The 17,988-nt window shown below is 38.0% G+C and overlaps 1 protein-coding gene across 4 annotated transcripts; it reads right to left on the bottom strand.

Annotated features, from left to right (window-relative positions):
* Positions 1 to 235: 235 nt before the first annotated feature.
* Positions 236 to 16,004, bottom strand: LOC101885452 (5-hydroxytryptamine receptor 3A-like). 4 transcript variants are annotated; one of them, XM_087245307.1, is made up of 10 exons: positions 15,919 to 16,004; positions 15,775 to 15,834; positions 15,149 to 15,282; positions 10,458 to 10,502; positions 10,256 to 10,362; positions 7,368 to 7,537; positions 7,105 to 7,232; positions 4,050 to 4,260; positions 2,132 to 2,281; positions 236 to 2,041 (listed from the first exon to the last, which is right to left on the bottom strand). In XM_087245307.1, exons 2-10 carry the CDS (start codon positions 15,824 to 15,826, stop codon positions 1,737 to 1,739), a joined length of 1,302 nt encoding a protein of 433 aa, XP_087101433.1. In that variant the 5' UTR covers positions 15,827 to 15,834; positions 15,919 to 16,004; the 3' UTR covers positions 236 to 1,736. The 4 variants fall into 4 exon arrangements, with proteins under 4 accessions (XP_087101433.1, XP_087101436.1, XP_087101435.1 ...); XM_087245310.1 differs by lacking the exons at positions 10,458 to 10,502; positions 15,775 to 15,834; positions 15,919 to 16,004 and having other exon boundaries at positions 7,173 to 7,232; positions 10,256 to 10,295; positions 15,149 to 15,212; XM_087245309.1 differs by lacking the exons at positions 10,256 to 10,362; positions 10,458 to 10,502; positions 15,775 to 15,834; positions 15,919 to 16,004 and having other exon boundaries at positions 7,173 to 7,232; positions 15,149 to 15,212.
* Positions 16,005 to 17,988: the final 1,984 nt, after the last annotated feature.

The raw sequence follows: 17,988 nt of genomic DNA, 5'->3' as shown, positions 1-17,988 counted from the left end.
CAGCGTTTTGGTGTGGACGGAGAGCAGTTCAGAAACGCTGGGTAAAACGCGAGTGTGGACGCGGATCGTTTTCATTCTAAAACGCCGTTTTAAAACTAAAATGCACTAGTGTAAATGGGGCCTAAATCAGATCCACTTGATTCATCATCCTCCATGTCTTTCCTACTTGAAGTGTAATCAGGCTCATCAATGTCGAATGTTTATTCGAGTCACTGTCACATCCCTCTCACTGTCATCTCTGATATAATCTTTAATGCATTCTGAACATAAAATTGTTTCCTGAATCTAATCATGTTATTCTCACTTCAAATTTACAACCTTAAAATAAAACCAACTTATTGTATAAGCATCTTGTTACAGCTTATAGTTATAAAATAGTTTCAAAATACATTTCATTAACAATATATCTAATGTGACACTTTATATATTTTTGTTAATATATGCTTTGAAATGAGCAGTAGAAAATATAAAACACTCAAATAATTGAATCAGCTAAATTAATTGAGCAGTTTGTTACCATTTTTTTAATGTGACAAATATGTCACATCAAAATATATCAATATATGTCACCACAATATCTTTGTATCTTGTTTTATATCAGTTTGTTCAAGAAATGCATTAGAATCACGGTAAGTGTAATCTAGGATGTGTTATTAAAACATTAGAATAGTTAAATTAGGAAACAGAACAAATTAGGAAATAGTTAAATAGGAAACGGAACAAAGAAGCACATAAGGAGGCACAGCTGAATACAATTAACACTGGGAAAAAAACTGGGTCATAGAAAAAAATCAACACCATCAAGAGAGCCCTAAAAACATGTCAAAGATTACAGCATTTAGCCTAGGATTATAGAAATATTTTACAGTTTTTAAAATGTCTCTGATGACCAAATCGTGATAAAAAAAAATAATAATAAAAATGCTGTCAGGTCAGGGAAAGAGTTAATATGAATGTCACGGTTGAAGGAGTTTTCCCTGAAAAACAGCTCCACCAATCCCAACCAAGCAAGCCAAAGTGTGACAGTTGCAAAAAACAAAAAACTCAATGAATTAATGTAAACCGAGAACAAACCTTGCGAGAAACCAGCCTCAGCCAGAGTTCTCCTTTGGCCGAATGGAAAATAGCCAGAGCTGCAGCCTGACAGTGACTTGAGAAGGATGAATGTCCATCATGGCGAAGGTGCAGTTGTAGATTTGTGTTTTTCTTAAGTGATTCTACTTGTTGACACAGCAGGGGGCCGACCATACACCGAGTGTACACAATGCTTGCATGGTTTGGGATCTGTAGAGCTGCGTAATGATGTATTTGCTCTTAAAATTTGGACTCTCAGTAGTGATTTTTAAACCACACTGAATTGAGCTACACTAAACTGAACTTAAACACTGAAAACTGAACTACACTGTTTCAATTTACTATGATCTTCTATATGATGCTGCTTTGACACAATCTACATTGTAAAAGTGCTATACAAATAAAGCTGCATTGAATTGCTTATTACACATAAAGGGATATTTAACAGTTGACAAATCTCTTTAAATATAAAAATTAAATGACTAAAATGTAAAAGATTATTATTGTCTTCATAATAAGTCAAAAACACTACGTTTGAATACTACAAACTGAATTTAGAAATAGTTTTGAAAAAATCTTTGGATAATATTGGAATTCTATTCTATTCACCTACAGATTCAAATAACTCTAATGCAGAAAAACACGATTATACAGTTGATTATTTAATAATAATAATACCAAGTTGTATCATTATATACGAATTCATGTTTACCTAACGTAATCCAGATTTGCGGCTTTTGAGGTTTGCAAATTTCTGTTTTGGTGACAATGACAATGACAGCGACGACGTAAATTATGTCAATGAACAAAAAAAACAAGAAACATAGTTTGTCCAAAAAGTCTACAAAGGCCTCATTTCTGTTTGCCTTTGGGTTTGTTTGGTCCATGCTTTCCAAAACGTTCACTGTTTTCTGAATTGAAGCCATCTCTATTTCACTGGTTTTTGTCATCACAATCACACCAGCATCTGGTAATGGAGACCATATGCATGAACACACTAATAGTTCATAAATAAAGTTTGAACTTTCTATGTTTGCAGTATTTAGTATAATTTTACCTTCATCTTCATGCAGATGGGTGTTTTGTCTTTCGATTCTCTTTGAACATCTACAAGTCAGAATGCTGTCAGCGGTCATCAGATGTGTCAGCACTAAAGACATCACCATGCTCAGCACCAGATTAACCAGACAGAAGCAGAAGTGATAATCTTTGAAACAAAAGCCAGAGTTCAGTTTCATCATCAGCAAGAAGGTAACGGTCCAGAGTCAGGGGGTAGGGGTGGGGAACCTTTTTTTCCATCAAGGGCCATTTACATTTTTGTAACATTGTTTAGGGGCCATACTAAATTATAGGGCTGATTATTACGATTATTTTGGTCATAATTGTAATCACGATTATTCAAAACAATTATCAGTTGAAGTCAAAATTATTCGCCCTCCTGTGAATTTTGTTTATATATATATATATAAACATATATTTATTATAAATATATATATTTCCCAAATGATGTTTAACAGAGGAAGTTTTTTACAGTATTTCCTATAATATTTTTTTCTTCTGGGAAAAAAAAGTCTTATTTGTTTTATTTCGGCTAGAATAAAAGCAACTTTTAATATTTTGAAACCTATTTTAAGGTCAATATTATTAGCCCCATTAAGCAATATATGTTTTTAATTATCTGCAGAAGAAACTACTGTTAAAACAATGACTTGCCTAATTACACTAATTAAGCCTGTTAATGTCACTTTAAGCTGAATACTAGTATCTTGAAAAATATCTAGTAAAATATTATGTGCTGTCTTCATAGCAAAGATAAAAGAAATCAGTTATTAGAAATGAGTTATTAAATCTGTTATGTTTAAAAATAGGTTGAAAATAAATTTTTCCATTAAACAGAAATTGGGGGGAAAGGGTCGCTAATAATTCAGGAGGGCAAATAAATGTGATTTTATATATGCAGTTATTTTTCTCCCTGTAAATACGGAAAGAGAAATAAATACAATAGCATAAAAATATGAAACAAACTGTGCTTTAAGCATCTTCACTGTAAGAAAAAAACTTCAGCTACTAAAGTCTTTCAGTCAAGAGCAGTGAGGGATTTTGTCCTTTTGTTTAATAATAAAAACAGGCGGCAGCAGGAATATTGCGCACTGCCACTTTAGGAATAGTGCAGCTTTGATATGGTTTCTCTTTCACATGTCTTTTGATTCTCAACTTGTTTGTTTGTTACACAAATGACGGTTGATATGAATAATCACTAAACACCGCGCTCTGACACAAATGTGCATGTATTTGAAAATTAAAGCCCTTACATTAAGATGGCGTTAGATGTTTGTGCTCTGCTCGTCTCCGAGGCTAAGCGAGCACACACACACACACAAGCATGCCATGCGGTCTCGTTCGTGCTATTAAAAATACGAATGATTCGAACGTACATCGATGAATGATGCGCATCTTGTGCTGCAAACGTGACATTACAACACTTGCTTTTAGTCACTTTCATGTGAAATTGAGCTATGCTGGGCAGCAAATGTGTATAATTTCTAAATGTGTCACGTTCTACAACAGAATTTTTTTTTTTTTTCCGAGGGGTGATTTTAAATTTACAGATGGAGCCGGATCAAATGGTCCGCATACGGCCCGGAGTCCGGACGTTCCCCACCCCTGATCTATGGACTGCTCAAATGAAGGAACTTAGTTGACAGAGAGAGAAAGAAATAATCATCTTAATCATTATTCTTAACCCAAATAGATGACTATTAAAAAAAAAAAAAAACTATACAAAAAAATTTACTGAACAGTCCGAGTTGAATTATAGACTTACATAGAACTAAAAAAATTATTGCTGACTTTAATTTCATACTAACGTTATGTATGTTCATCACAATGCTTAGAGCGAGATAAATACATGTAAAGTATGAATATTGTACTGCACCACACACTATGTATACATATTTACTTATACATTTACTTACGGAGAAGAGGTGTACATCCCCCACCACTGGACAGACGATCATTGAGGATGAGGAGAAACATGGTGAAGCTCAAGACCAAGGTGACCTTGAGGTTGTTGCGTTCTCCTCCTTTAATTGGCAGAGAAAAGCTCACCAGATCAGCCAGCATTATTAATATACTGGGAAGAATCAGGGTCACAACAGCACTGAAAGGATTGATGGATAAAGTGACCTGTCAACAGACGACAGAAGTATCATTTTAAATGCCTGATTTGTTTACACAGTTACCCTTATTAGTGTCATTGAAAATTCCTTATTTCAACAGTTCATTTTTGTACTTATTGGTAAAGTCACTCTGGTAATTATTCTCTTGATGTTAGAGCCAAAAATGTGTATAGTTGAATGTACGTACAGATGCAGAGTTTGGCAAACAATGTAAACACCCCCTTGTGGTTGACATTTATCAAATTTTGCAGTATGTACAAATGTCTGAAAAAGCACACAATGTTTCAAACTATTGATTCATTCATAAAAGAGTCGACTCATAATGCTTCAAACGAATCGTCTTAATAACGAGTCTTGAGCTGTTTTGGCTTGACGTCAATACGAATCTTAAGCCCCGCCCAACTGTTGCGAGCGCAAACCCGGGAGAATTAAAACCTGCAGCCCCGCCCACAAACACTGTAGCAGACGGTTGAATCAAGTCACGCTGTGCTCAGCTGTAGCTTTATCTGACAGGAACTTTATCAGTACACAGTACATGAACCAGTTTCTTCCTCACAAGTGTAAGTAAGTGCGATTAAAATGGCTGCCTCCTTGTTTTCTCTAGCTTGCAAATTATGTATTTAATTGCATTTTTCTACTTGTAACCGCTTGTACTGTATCAGGTTAACTCTTTATATTCTCATATCGCGTCTAATGCCAAGTTAAAAATGCAATGCTTTGTTTACAGATTTAAACCAAGTGTGCCGCAAGCCTGCGTTTAAGTGAAGGTCTCGGCTGTTAGATCGCCCCCTGGGGGCTGGCTGCAGTACAAGTCATAAAGCCCGCCTCCTCCGTGTTAATGAAGGAGACTTGAGCCCAAATAAAAAAATTCATTACACTTGCAATAAAATGTCCCGAAAGATGGTTCTGGTCGATTAAGGCACTGGTTATTGTGCTGAAATAGGTGCAGATCTTCATTTTTGTAAACAGTTTGTTTTTAGCAGTAATTTAATGCTGGGCGTGTCATCGTGATTGACAGCTGTGATTGACAGTTTCTCAAAGCGCGGCGTCTGAGCTTCGGCAGGAGACTGAAGTAGACTGAAATGTTATTATTCGATTTCTGTGTTATTTTACCATGTCAAAATGAGTTCAGCAGTAAACTATAGTTTCTGACATACATGATCCTGGTGGAACACTGTTTATTCGCTAAGTTCAGGGCTTTTTTCGGGCTTTATTAGTTTGCTGATACACGCCTAGCCACCCAGATAGCAAAACACAGTTCCGGCTAGATTCTCGCCTGCCGGAGACTTATCTTTTAGAGCTCAGACTGACTAATGTTACCTCTGCTGGACCTACTCCGGATGCCTGGACTCACTGCCCGATTCCAGTCCGAGTCAATCGAGCCAGATGCGGCGGCCGAGCGAGCCGGCGCTGCCGCATGCAAGCCGGAATCAGCCCGCGACGCCGCGAGTAAGTTATGGGCTGCGGCCTGGAGCTGGCGCGATTGAATATATAAAACCCTCATATTTGTTAACGTTATTACATCCATTTGTGTTGATATGACAGCAAACGCATGCTGAGAAGTTCGGGGGGCGTAGTTGATTTTACATAAAGCGTTTGATTGGAAGCTCGACTCTGCTCATTTTCGCGGCTCCTCCTCTGGCTCCATCAGACAATCCTTCTGCGCATGTCTGGCTCCAATTTCAGCAGTCTTTTGCGACAGTTTGTGCCCGTCAAGCAGGCGTTTTGCCCTCAAGGCGTTCAATGGGAAAAAGGGCTGTCGCGTCGTCCATATTTTTTTACAGTCATTGATTTAAACGCGTTTGTGAGCTAGCGTTTCACTGCCGTTTGTCATTGCTTTGGCCACCATCAGCTGTTCTTACACACATGCTGAGGTCAAGGTTCAGTATAGTTCAGCATTCGCCACTGTGTGGAATAATACTGAATGTGTTTCATGGTTAGGAGCAGTATGCTGGTGTTTAACTGCACTGCTTTAATGCACTCCTGCATTGGGCTCACACACATACTGCCAACATTTGGTCCCTGAAAATCTTGGAGACCGGAGGGGTTAGGTTTTGGGGTTAGGTGTCTGAATAACACTGTTGAGAACTGTGTACTGTGGTGTTAGTACGTTAACTATTATGAAGTGTGTTTTGGGCAGCCGCTGCAATCGGATCCTATACCAATGTTGGCGACCCAGGGGTTTCACAGACTGTACCAAAATGCTGAGGACTGGGGCGGGGGCTGAAATTATGTGAATTTTCTGAGATAAATAACAAAACGGGAGGGGGTCAGGGATGGGTCTAAAATACAGGAGACTCCCAGGATAAACAGAAGTGTTGGCAGGTATGCTGACACATACACTATGCACTCTGACTATTTCAATATAGTTGATAAGCCATGATGGCGTTGAACGCTGTCAACCAATAGCAAAAGGCTGTCATCAGCCCAATCAGTGCAGATTAGATTCACGCTAAGAAGGGGTTTGGGAACAAATGAATCGCTGGTGAATCGTCATGATTCATATGGGACTCGCTGGGATAATTGGGTAAAAATAAATGCATATTATTAGACAATAAAAGTGTTTTTTTGACCTTGCATGCATATCAGTCTGTTGTTGGAAACCTTTAAAACCAAAATATGACCTTTTTAAATGTATAATAGGGGCTCTTTAAACCTATGTTTTTTATGTAATAAATACTTAAAAAAAAAAAAAAATTATAAAAAAAAAATATATATATATATATATATATATATATATATATATATACATACATATATATATATATATATATATATATATATATATATATATATATATATATATATATATATAATTAATCTTATATAATTATAATCAAGTCATCATTACCGAGAGATATTTGCGAGATGAAGATTTTTGATCAGATTTTATTTCCACACTCTCCGTGTTCCACTCACCGGACTGACTCGATCCAAACATATTGGCATTTTTAGGGTATTCAAGTGAAAGGACACAATCTAAATAAACACACAAAAATGATTTAGTAGATACAATTACTTTCCATGCTATTACAAATAAAATATTGAGAAACAATGTCCCTGGTTGAGAGCAAAACGATCAGTAACAGTGTATAGTCAAAATTGTTTTCCTACCACTTTGGTTCCACCCATTGATAGCGACATCACAATTCCCTGTCACAAAGGGGTAGGTGAAAAGGCTGATATCACAGCTCACTGCTATAAACAAGACAACAGCATAGTTCACAGTTCCATCACTCTTCACTGCTACGTCATCTGTGTAGGTCTTTGTGGTTACATCTATCCTGATGACAAAAAGAGAGAGATAACGTGACATTGTCACCAAAGCTGTGAACCACCTCCTAAAGTTAGCATACTTATTAACCTGTGTCAACCCAGCAGGCACACAACATCATCAAGACAAAAATATTAGGTTAGATTTAGGTCATGACGTCAGTTGACCAATTTCAATGTCTAGCCAGCATCTAAGGCCAGCGTTATTTTGATGTCAAATAACGACGTCAAATTACGTTGATATTTGGTTAATTTTAGGTTGTGTTGGAAAGTGACCAAAATCCAACATCTGATGGATGTCATAGTGGTAACGTCCACACAACGTGAAGGTGTCCCTACTGAAATATTCAGCTTCCAGCTAAGACCAGGCTGAAAATGGCTGGAAACCAGCCTTGAAATGGCCAAAACCCCTCTTAAACCAGGCTGGTCAACCAGCTAAAACCAGCCAATCAGCCTAGGCTGGTTTAAGCTGGATTTTTCAGCAGAGGTAACATGAATAGGCGTTGATATTTGGTTGATTTTAGGTTGGACATTGAAGTCGACCTGATGTTGGGGTTGTTTTAGATATTCTAAATATTTATGTGTTTTTAAAGTGTGGTCAAAGCAAAGCTGCACATTCATACAGCTGCTATGTTAAACACTTTGAAATCAAAATCACCAAAATAATCACTTTATAATCACATGAGCCTGTGGTGATACAGAACCTCGGTGATCAGGGCTAAGTTTCTGTGCATGCAAGGTTCTAAACATTATCTGTGTTTCCATCCACCTATTTTTATGCGCATTTTGGATATGCACACTGTGGAGGAGGGGTCTGTGGGCCTGAAGGCGATGGATAAGCCTCCACTGTAATTCACAGGCCTGTTCATGTGCTAACAGTCTTGCAGGGAGCAGCAGGGGTGATGCACTCTCAGGTTAGAGCATGCCTCGACTTAATTTGTGCAACAGTCATGCCCTCGCAGTGAAGGCATGAGCTGTCTTTAAACACCTCCTCAACATGCTGGACCCCCAGACATGTGTCGCAGTGCTCATGCCCGTCATCCGGTGAGAGGAATCCACCATATCCAGAAACACATGGTCGGAACGACATCGAAAAAAACGTGTTGCTGTCTTAGCAGATCTGCTCTTTTAGTGGAAATTGCTCAATTGCTCTTTCAGCCACCAGTGAAATGCCCAGGACATATAGCAGATAGTTCTCTTCAGTCTCAGTGAAGCTCTGAAGCAAAACAAATATATATATCCATCCCAAAGAAACCCAAAAGTACAGATCTAAACGACTACAGACCTGTGGCTCCAAAGGCCAGTACACACCAAGCCAAAACCAAACAACTAGAGCCAATGAAACGCAACTGTTTTGTGACCTTCCGTTGGCTCACATCTGGTTCCGTCTGGACCAATATTCTGCCTGTAAACACATCAAACAGAACCTCTGCCTCTGACTTCAGAAGGCATGCCCCCTGCTTGCCCCCACTCACCATCATGAACAGCACTGTGGCTGCAATATCATGGCATTCCATAGGCTGAATACTAGCGCTAGATGGGTGTGTCACTGCCAAGGACTACCAAACCATTCTGGAGGACCATGTGCACCCAATGCTTCAAACAATGTATCCTGAAGGCAGTGCCATAATGTACCAATACACACAACAGTGGTTTGATGAACATGAAAGTAAAGTTGAGCATCTACACAATCAACGGGTGTAAAAAATAACTGAGACACTTTGAGATGTTTTGGAGTAACAAGTCAGGAAATGTTTTCCTCCACGAGCATTATGTATAGTGACCTGGCCACTATTCTGCAAAACGAATGGCTCAAAATCCCTCCATTCAGAGCTCAGCCATAAGTGGCAACAACCTTTAATAATTAGAGCCTTAAGCCTGGCTCACACTTTGTGACTTTTCCTAATCCTAAAAAATATTGCAGCTTGTTAGACTGCAACAAATATGGTCCCCATGTCACACTGCAGGATCCAATTTGTCAGCTGTTTCTAAGATATCAGACTGAACAACAACGAAGATGTACCAGTAAAGACATGTCTTATCTGTACAAAAACAAATTTGTATTTTTATCATCATCATCATCATCATCATCATCATCATCATCATCACATAAAAATGAGCTCTCATGCATATATGTGTGAATGACTCTAGAAGACTACAATACAATGGCAACAAAAAAGATAGTGGCTGAAATGCAGCGTATTTTATTTGGTATTGTGTAAATGTGCATACTGCATAGCTTAATTATGCAAACTGCAGCTCTGCACAAGACGTTTGGCCAGCGGAGAAATTAAAATGGTCGTGCCTAACAGAGTCTGGTTTCTCTCAAGGTTTTTTTCTTCACTTTTGCCAATTGGCGAAGTCTTTTTTTCCCTCTCCGCTGTCGCCTATAGGTTGCATGGTTTGGGATCGGTAGAGCTACGCATCGATGAGTTTGCTCTTCAGTGTCTGGACTATCAATAGTGATATTCAAACCACACTGAACTAAGCTAAACTGAACTGAACTTAAACACTAAAAAACTGAACTACACTGTTCCTTCTATGTGAAGCTGCTTTGACACAATCTACATTGTAAAAGCACTATACAAATAAAGGTGAATTGAATTGAATTATCTAACAAAGCAAATTTTCATATATGACCTTCTAGCACAATACACTGAAAAAATGTGTTTTTATATTCTAAGCTAAAAATAACAATGCCCTGTCACAAACAAAATTTGTTCACTTACACATTGTCCAAAACTAGTCCAGGGGTCCAGATTTTGTGAACTGGCAACATAACAGATGTAGTATTATATATCTTGTCATTCCAGGCAAGTTCAGGATCTATCCACCTCTTTGGAGAAAAAGTTACTTGTAAAAAATAGAGGCAACACTGTGGTGACCATTGGAAATGAAATAATTGTAAAAAAGAATATATGATCTGCTTACCATTTTTACCAAGACACGGCTGCTCATTTGCATTTCCTTAGTATTCTTACATGGAGGCATATGTGGGAAATGCAAAAAGTTAAAAAATATATTAGAAAGATTTAAATGTATATAATGTAAAATATAGCTGCAGCAGTGTTGAATTACAAATGTATATAATCTAGTTCCAATGTAGCAATAATACATGTAAAACTTACATTCTTTGTGTTTTAAAAATCTAATTTCATTCAAAACTCAAGTGTGAGACATTTTATGCACTTCCTGATCACTGAGTAAAAAAATACAGATGCTAAGTCAGGGGTGTCAAACACCTGGAGGGCCGTAGCTCTGCATAATTTAGTTCCAGCTCTAATTAAACACACCAGATAGCACAAATTGAGTCCTTCAGGCTTGTTTGAAACCAACAGGTAGTGCCTCATTCAGACTAGCAGTGATTTTGTAGCTGGCTATTGCTCTGGGTGGCGACCTGCTTCAAAGGCAAGGGTGTGTAGGTAGGTATATACAGCACGAATGCAACCGGCCTCTGAGCGAGCTGAGAGAGGATCACGTGAGCTCTACTGGTTGCCGCTCAAGAAAGCCATAAAGCTTCATTTCCATAAAGTTGAAGGATTCTTAACTTTGTCGCGTCGCTCAACGTGCCCTATTGGTCGCCAACAGTCATTGACACTCGCATAGACAAAGGTCGCTGGAAGTCGCTCACTCCCTGTCAAAAATGAACGGTCGCTTGTCGCTTTGTCGCTGTTTGTAGTGTGAATGAGGTTTAAATCTGCAGTCAAACTGGATAAATTCAAAATTCTGTTGTCTGAATACTTTCTTTTGTAATGCGAAAAGGAGCAGGATTAAACAAGATGATTAGATATTTTAAAAAGCAAGCGATTGGTCTATATTTTAAATTTCTATCTAGAGAGGTCACGTTTTGATCCTTGATTGGTCTCACACAGTCAAGTGATGCGATTTTGCAGGTCAAAGTTCACTAATCTTGAATTTTGCAATGCAGTGAACTGCGAAACTTGTGGCATGAGCTAAAGTGTGTTGAAGCAGGGTTGAAACTAAACTGTTTTGGGCTGTGGTTCTTCAAGAACTGACTTTGACACCTATCTGCTAAGTTGAGGCACAGCTGTGCCTTTGTCTTTTTGAAATGTCTTGACAAGGGGTGTCCAAACTCTATCCTGAAGGGCTGGTGTCCTGCATAGTTTAGCTCCAACTTTCCTCAACACACCTGCCTGAAAGTTTCTAGTATACCTAGAAAGAGCTTGATTAGCTGTTTTAAGTGTGTTTAATTGGGGTTAGAACTAAAATATGCAAAACTCCAGCCTTCCAGGACACAGTGATCCCTGATCCCTAAGAACCGGACCCCTAATACTTTTAGGCCTTAGGTCTCAAACTCGATTCCTGGAGGGCCACAGCTCTGCACAGTTTTGATTCAACCCTAATCAAACACAGCTGATCCAGCTAATCAAGGTATTCAAGACTACTAGAGACTATTAAGCAGGTGTGAGTTGGAGGTGGTTGGAGATAAACTATGCAGAGCTGTGGCCCTCCAGGAATTAAGTTTGAGACCATTGTTTTAGGCTGAATACACTCATTTGTTGATGAGATCTGGGTGGGTGAAACTAAACAAGATTTTTCAACAAACAATCTATACAATCTACTTCATTTACATGGTTTGAGTAGGTTTTTCTCCACCTCTAGGCATCACTTCCCTTGTTTGACTTCTCTTAAATTTCTTGTTAAAAATCTACTTGTGAGAGTTCTTAAAGACTTTGATGATTGCAGCACAACCAGCATATCCTCAATAAAAAAATCTGTTTAAAGAAACAAGTCTCCAGGGTCCTTATTAATCATGTATGCACAAAAACATTGCGTATGCCAGATTTCACACTTACGTTTGGATTTACTAACAATGAAATTAACGTGATAATGTGCATTGGTCCGCGCCAACTTCATGTCTGGCATACGTGTATTTCTTGTGTGTGTTTGTTTTATTTCCATTGTCACCCACAATTGAGGCAACTCTCTACTCAAGGGTTTTTAGTTCAGCATCCTCTTTTCCCCTGCCTGTTCGGGCCACACTTTGACGATGCGCCGCTGTTCTCCTTTCAACCTGCACCTTTACATCGGACTATTTCTTTTTTAATTCACTCACAGTGCAATGTTTAGACCCCACTGCGTTAACCGCGTCAGCTAAACTCTCACACTCAATTTTTTTCTTTTGTCATTAAGTCCGGTGGACAATCTTGCAAATAACACAGTTTTACTCCAGTCTACCTCCAATAGGAGCACCTCCTATCACCTTCTGTGAAGTTTCTCTTTGTACTTGCTTTTACCATTGCTTCGCGTATGCAGTGTTTCATACATATGATTTTTTTACTGCGTACCCACATTTACAGCTTTGCCCGTACGCAATGTTTTAGTATTACTTCAACCCAAGTCTTTGTACATGAGGCTCCTGGTCCTCATTTTTGAGTTTACAACAGCGGCAGTTAAGGGACCGAGCAGACCAGAGGCACCATGAGCAAAGCAGTCTAGAAATAACCACATGACCAACCACCAGAGCAACTGGCCAAACAAAGACATTTGGAGATGTTGGCAAAACTGTTGAAGCACCATATATTCAGTTGCTGTGTATAGTGAGTCAGCAATTATTTCTTGAATCGATTGAGTAACACATCTTTCTCTGAATTTTGTGGCGCCTCATTATCTCTGGCTTGATTAAGTTACCCCAGGACCTAAGGCAAGAATCTACCCAGGACCTATACGCATCGTCCTTCACTAAAGACAAAGGATGTTTGTTACACTAGTTGCAATAGCGGTCACCACATGATGTCCGGCCATCTGGTTATTGCAAGATCTGTTAATCAGAATTAATACCCAAGAAAGAATAGAACCTTCCTTGTACCTTGGGTAACTCTGCCCCTCCCCTTTTTCTGTTTGCGAGGAACTTAAGCTTTTTAGTCACACAAAGGAATGATAACTATTAGTTAAGAGGCATTATAACTTGTAATGTATATGAGAGACATGATGTTTGATGTCAAACAATAGCTTTATTAAGGTTTCAATAACTTTTCTCAAAGGTTGCATGTACACTGCATGGTTCAAGTGGTCTAATAAAAAAATTTTCTCTCCCATGTGGCACAAATTGGATATGGCTCATGTACGTGTAAGCAGGGGGAGAAATCATATGGATTTCGATTTACTCATCAGATTCAGGCCTCGTTCATATATGGAAATTCATCAGGTAAGAATTGAATACATGTCCTTGTTTCTGCAGTGTAAGCAGGTAGATCGAATTTTCACCTGTCAATGCGAGTAGCACATCATAAAAAAGGTAGCGAATGATATCTTATTTAATGCTTCGGAACAGACAGAGTCGTACATCTTAAATCTCATATACAAGAACAAAGAAAGCTTTTATATTGTCATGTAGCACAAATATTCAAAGATGTTAACGAGAGAGAATGAGTGTGAATGCAACATCCACCACATAACCAACATAAACTAATATAAAAGTATTGCATTCATCATGTACATAAATCACACCATGGACATGACACTAAGATGACTACTGGTTTTAAAAAGCCTAGACCTGAAAAGACCTTAACGATTGTATGAATTGGAGAACATTTTACTTCATGCTTAAATTGCCATGTTCATTTCAAGTGTTTACACTTAGCTGATGAGCGATTATAAAGCTTGTTTGGCATGCTGTCCCGGGAGAGAGCCCTGAGCTCATAAGATCCTCGAGCCCGGGGCTCCCTGCCGTTTGCAAGGCGAGAGAGGAGTTTGAGCTCAGGTAGATCTCGAGAACTCCTCTGCTGTAGTAGCTAATGAACAGATAGTGATTACTTTTAAGAAATAACTACTTACTAGGAGCATGCCTATGGTGCCAATTTGGATTAGTCAATTAACTTAAGATGCATGTTTTTGGATGGTGGGAGGAAACCGGGGAACCTGGGAAAAACCCACATGAGCACCAGGAGAATGTGTAAATACCGCACAGAAATGTCAGCAGGCTTGATAAAGACTAGAACTAGTGACGTTCTTGCTGTGGGGCAATAGTGCTAACCACTGGGCCACCGTGCCACCCATCTAGAAAAGGAGGAGGAGTAGGGGTGGAAGGAGGGATTCTTCTAAATGAAGATGGCTGTCATAAGGAACTCCGGGTATTTATAGTGGTTTAGGAATCGTCTGATCGGTGAATCTTAAATTGAATAACGCGGGACCAGCCGCAAGCAATCATAAGCACATGATCCTCTCGAAATTAGTTCATAAATAAACTTCACTTAATATTTAGCAGAACAAAGTTCTTTAAATTAAATGTAACACACAATCCTAAAACGTTTGTGTTAATACAAAAACGTAATGAAGTAATGACTTCAGAAAATCCCCTAAAAATTTAAGCTGTTACCTGACAATAAAGGTATATTTTTCAGTGCAGTTAAAATAGTTTACAATGACATTTCATGTTAAAATCACATTTAAAGGGTGCCGACTGACATTTCCTTCTTAAAATCAGCCTTTTTTTTAGCCTCCTTTATTTATGTTTAGTTATTTCACATTAAGGCAAAGAAAATAACTCATTCATCACCATGAAAGTTGAATAACTGAACCAAGGAGCATGAAAAAAAAGCTCATATTAGAAGAAAATAACGCTTCATTTGTTTTTCCAAGCATAAAAAAAAGATACTTACAAAACTCAGGGTCTCGTACTGCACTGATGTGATGTTTACAATAACAGAACAGTCAATGTTCTGTGGCGCAATCATCTCTTTCTTATCAATTAGTTTTTTTGCCAGGCACCGACTGTCACATGAATCTGGTAAAACTGTAAGAGCAGATAAAGATATTCCAAATTAAATTGCATTAAAAACTTAATAAACTTTTACTTTTTACTGTAAAAAAAAAAAAAAAAATATATATATATATACATATATATATATATATATATATATATATATATATATATATATATATATATATATATATATATATATATATATATATATATATATATATATACATATATATATATACATATATATATATATATATATATATATATATATATATATATATATATACATATATATATATATATATATATATATATACATATACATATATATATATATATATACATATACATATATATATATATATATATATATACATATACATATATATATATACATATACATATATATATATATATATATATATATACATATATATATATATACATATATATATATATATATATATATATATATAAACCATGCACAAAATCACAACAGATGCAGCTCGAGAAACAGTTTACCAACTGGACTTGAGAAGATGAGTAACAACGAGATCCTGTGATGAAAAGCCATCTCACACCCTACACACAAGAAAACAAAAGTCTTGTATTTTAAGGTTGATTGTGCCTAATGTATTTTGGGGGAAATGACAAGCATTACCTTACCTTTGGTAGTCGATGTGAATGATGAAATTTGCCAATAATTTCTTCACCTGTCACCTGTCTTGGTTTATCTGAATAAGCATCAAATCGGCTTTTTAAAGGCTATGAGCTCTTTTAATATTACATAAGATGCACATTAAAATAAAATAAACAGGGCCATCTCATATTTCATTTAATCATCACAACATCAATGTAAAATTCAGTTTTAGCGAATTTCATGAGCCTCATTTTGAACATCGAGGCTGTGAGCACAAAAGCATTTTCCAGTGCAATGTCAACAACCTCCAGACATTCATTTGACTCACAATCAAACCCAACAACTAAATGGGCAGGTGAAAATATTAGCCGGGCAGGTGTTAAATGCCAGCCATGAATATCAGTTAGATTTTAATTAAGGAAAATAAGGACACTTGTAAAGAAGAAATACTTTACTCTTCTTGAACTCAACTTCTCAATCCATATATTTCCTTACAAGCTGTCACCCTGACTTTTGCATTACGTAAATGTATAGGAGACAATGCACATGGAACATATCGACAAAGTGGCAGAAGATGTCACATAATGGCAGGTTTTGATGACCTTGAAAGATGTTGTTGAGCTTGTCATGGCTCCTGTTCACACAAAAGAGACTCTTGGATACATGGACAGCAAGATAAGTGAACATCGTTCTGGGTATTTGGATATGTTCCCAGAGGAAACATTAAGCCAAAAACATCACATTTTGGAGCATTATCCATGCATTACAATTGCTTGTGGACCACTATTGTTACTTTGGACAATGCGATTTGAAGCCAAACATTTTTTGCCAGCCAGCCAGCCAGACTGAGTCATTCTCAAAACAATTGCCAAAACACCAATCAATGATTGCATACCACATCTATGATGCAAACAAAAGTTCAAAACTTTCTGTGCTAAGAATAACTCAAGTGGTAGTGGAGGTTCTAAAAGACAGCATTAAGAAGTCATTTATAAAGACGTTTCCTCAGGCAGCAGTCGTGAACATGACAAACTAAGTTAAAATTTTAGGTACTGAGTATTGCGTTGGAATGTTGTTGCATTTTGGATCAACAGGAGGAGTACCTAACTTTAGAGAAATACATCGTTGTGCCTGAAAGTCCTGTCATTGTTCTGAAGTTACTAAGGGTGCACTCACAGTATCTGATCTGTGCCCAGGAACGTTTTCCGGTTCGTTTGACAAGTGTGAGTGCTCAGAATCCGGCCCAGGCGGGGTTCAGTTGGCCGGCCCTGGCCTGGTTGGAAGAGGTGTGCCAGAGCGTGGGTTGGTTGGGCTTTGACGCAGTAAACTTTTAGTGTGAGTGCAAAACTCGACTGAGCCCGAAAGCAGTGTTGGCAACCATTTTCAATGAAAAGCCGTCAAAAGTTGCATATTACTGACGTCATCATGTTGCTGTTTCTTTAACAGCCTATGGTTAATAAAGAGTATTTTTATTTGCACTACACTTTATATTTGCACTACATGTGTATATCAGTTTAGGCAAGGCAGTGGCGCAGTAGGTGTCGCCTCACAACAAGAAAGTCGCTGTGTCACTGGTTTGAACCTCGGCTCAGTTGGCGTTTCTGTGTGGAGTTTGCATGTTCTCCCTGCCTTCGCGTGGGTTTCCTTTGGGTGCTCCGGTTTCCCCCACAGTCCAAAGACATGTAGTACAGGTGAATTGGGTAGGTTAAATTGTCTATAGTGTGTGTGAATGTGTGTGTGAATGTGTGGGTTGCGGCTGGAAGGGCATTCGCTGCATAAAAACTTGCTGGATAAGTTGACAGTTCATTCTGCTGTGGTGACCCCGGATTAATAAAGGGACTAAGCCGACAATATAATGAATGAATGAATATCAGTTTAGGCCCCGTTTACACTGGTGCATTTTAGTTTTAAAACGGTGTTTTAGATCAAAAGCGATCTGTGTACACACTAGCGTTTCACCTAGCGTTTCTGAACTTATCTCCGTCCACACTACGCCACCAAAAACGTATGTCACGTGACCATTCGCGCACTCTGGGCATGTGCGTTCTAGTATAAACAGGAAGCATGTGTCTCACTCGGCATTTTGTTATTGTTAG

This window comes from Danio rerio, chromosome 3 (assembly GCF_052040795.2).
Source record: "Danio rerio strain M-AB ecotype USA chromosome 3, GRCz13ab, whole genome shotgun sequence".
NCBI classification, from domain to species: Eukaryota; Metazoa; Chordata; class Actinopteri; order Cypriniformes; family Danionidae; genus Danio; species Danio rerio.
The sequence above is the reverse complement of the archived record's forward strand: the minus strand, read 5'-3'. Positions and strand labels throughout refer to the sequence as shown.

Bases quoted from the DNA above. Each gene is read 5' to 3' on its own strand.
- LOC101885452 (XM_087245307.1), bottom strand. From the start codon at position 15,826: ATGGCTTTTCATCACAGGATCTCGTTGTTACTCATCTTCTCAAGTCCA. The intron at 10,503-15,148 runs GTAAGTATCTTT...CCTCCATGTAAG, and splicing joins AGTACGAGACCCTGAGTTTT to AATACTAAGGAAATGCAAAT. The intron at 4,261-7,104 runs GTAATGATGACT...GTCTGTTGACAG, and splicing joins CATCTCGCAAATATCTCTCG to GTCACTTTATCCATCAATCC.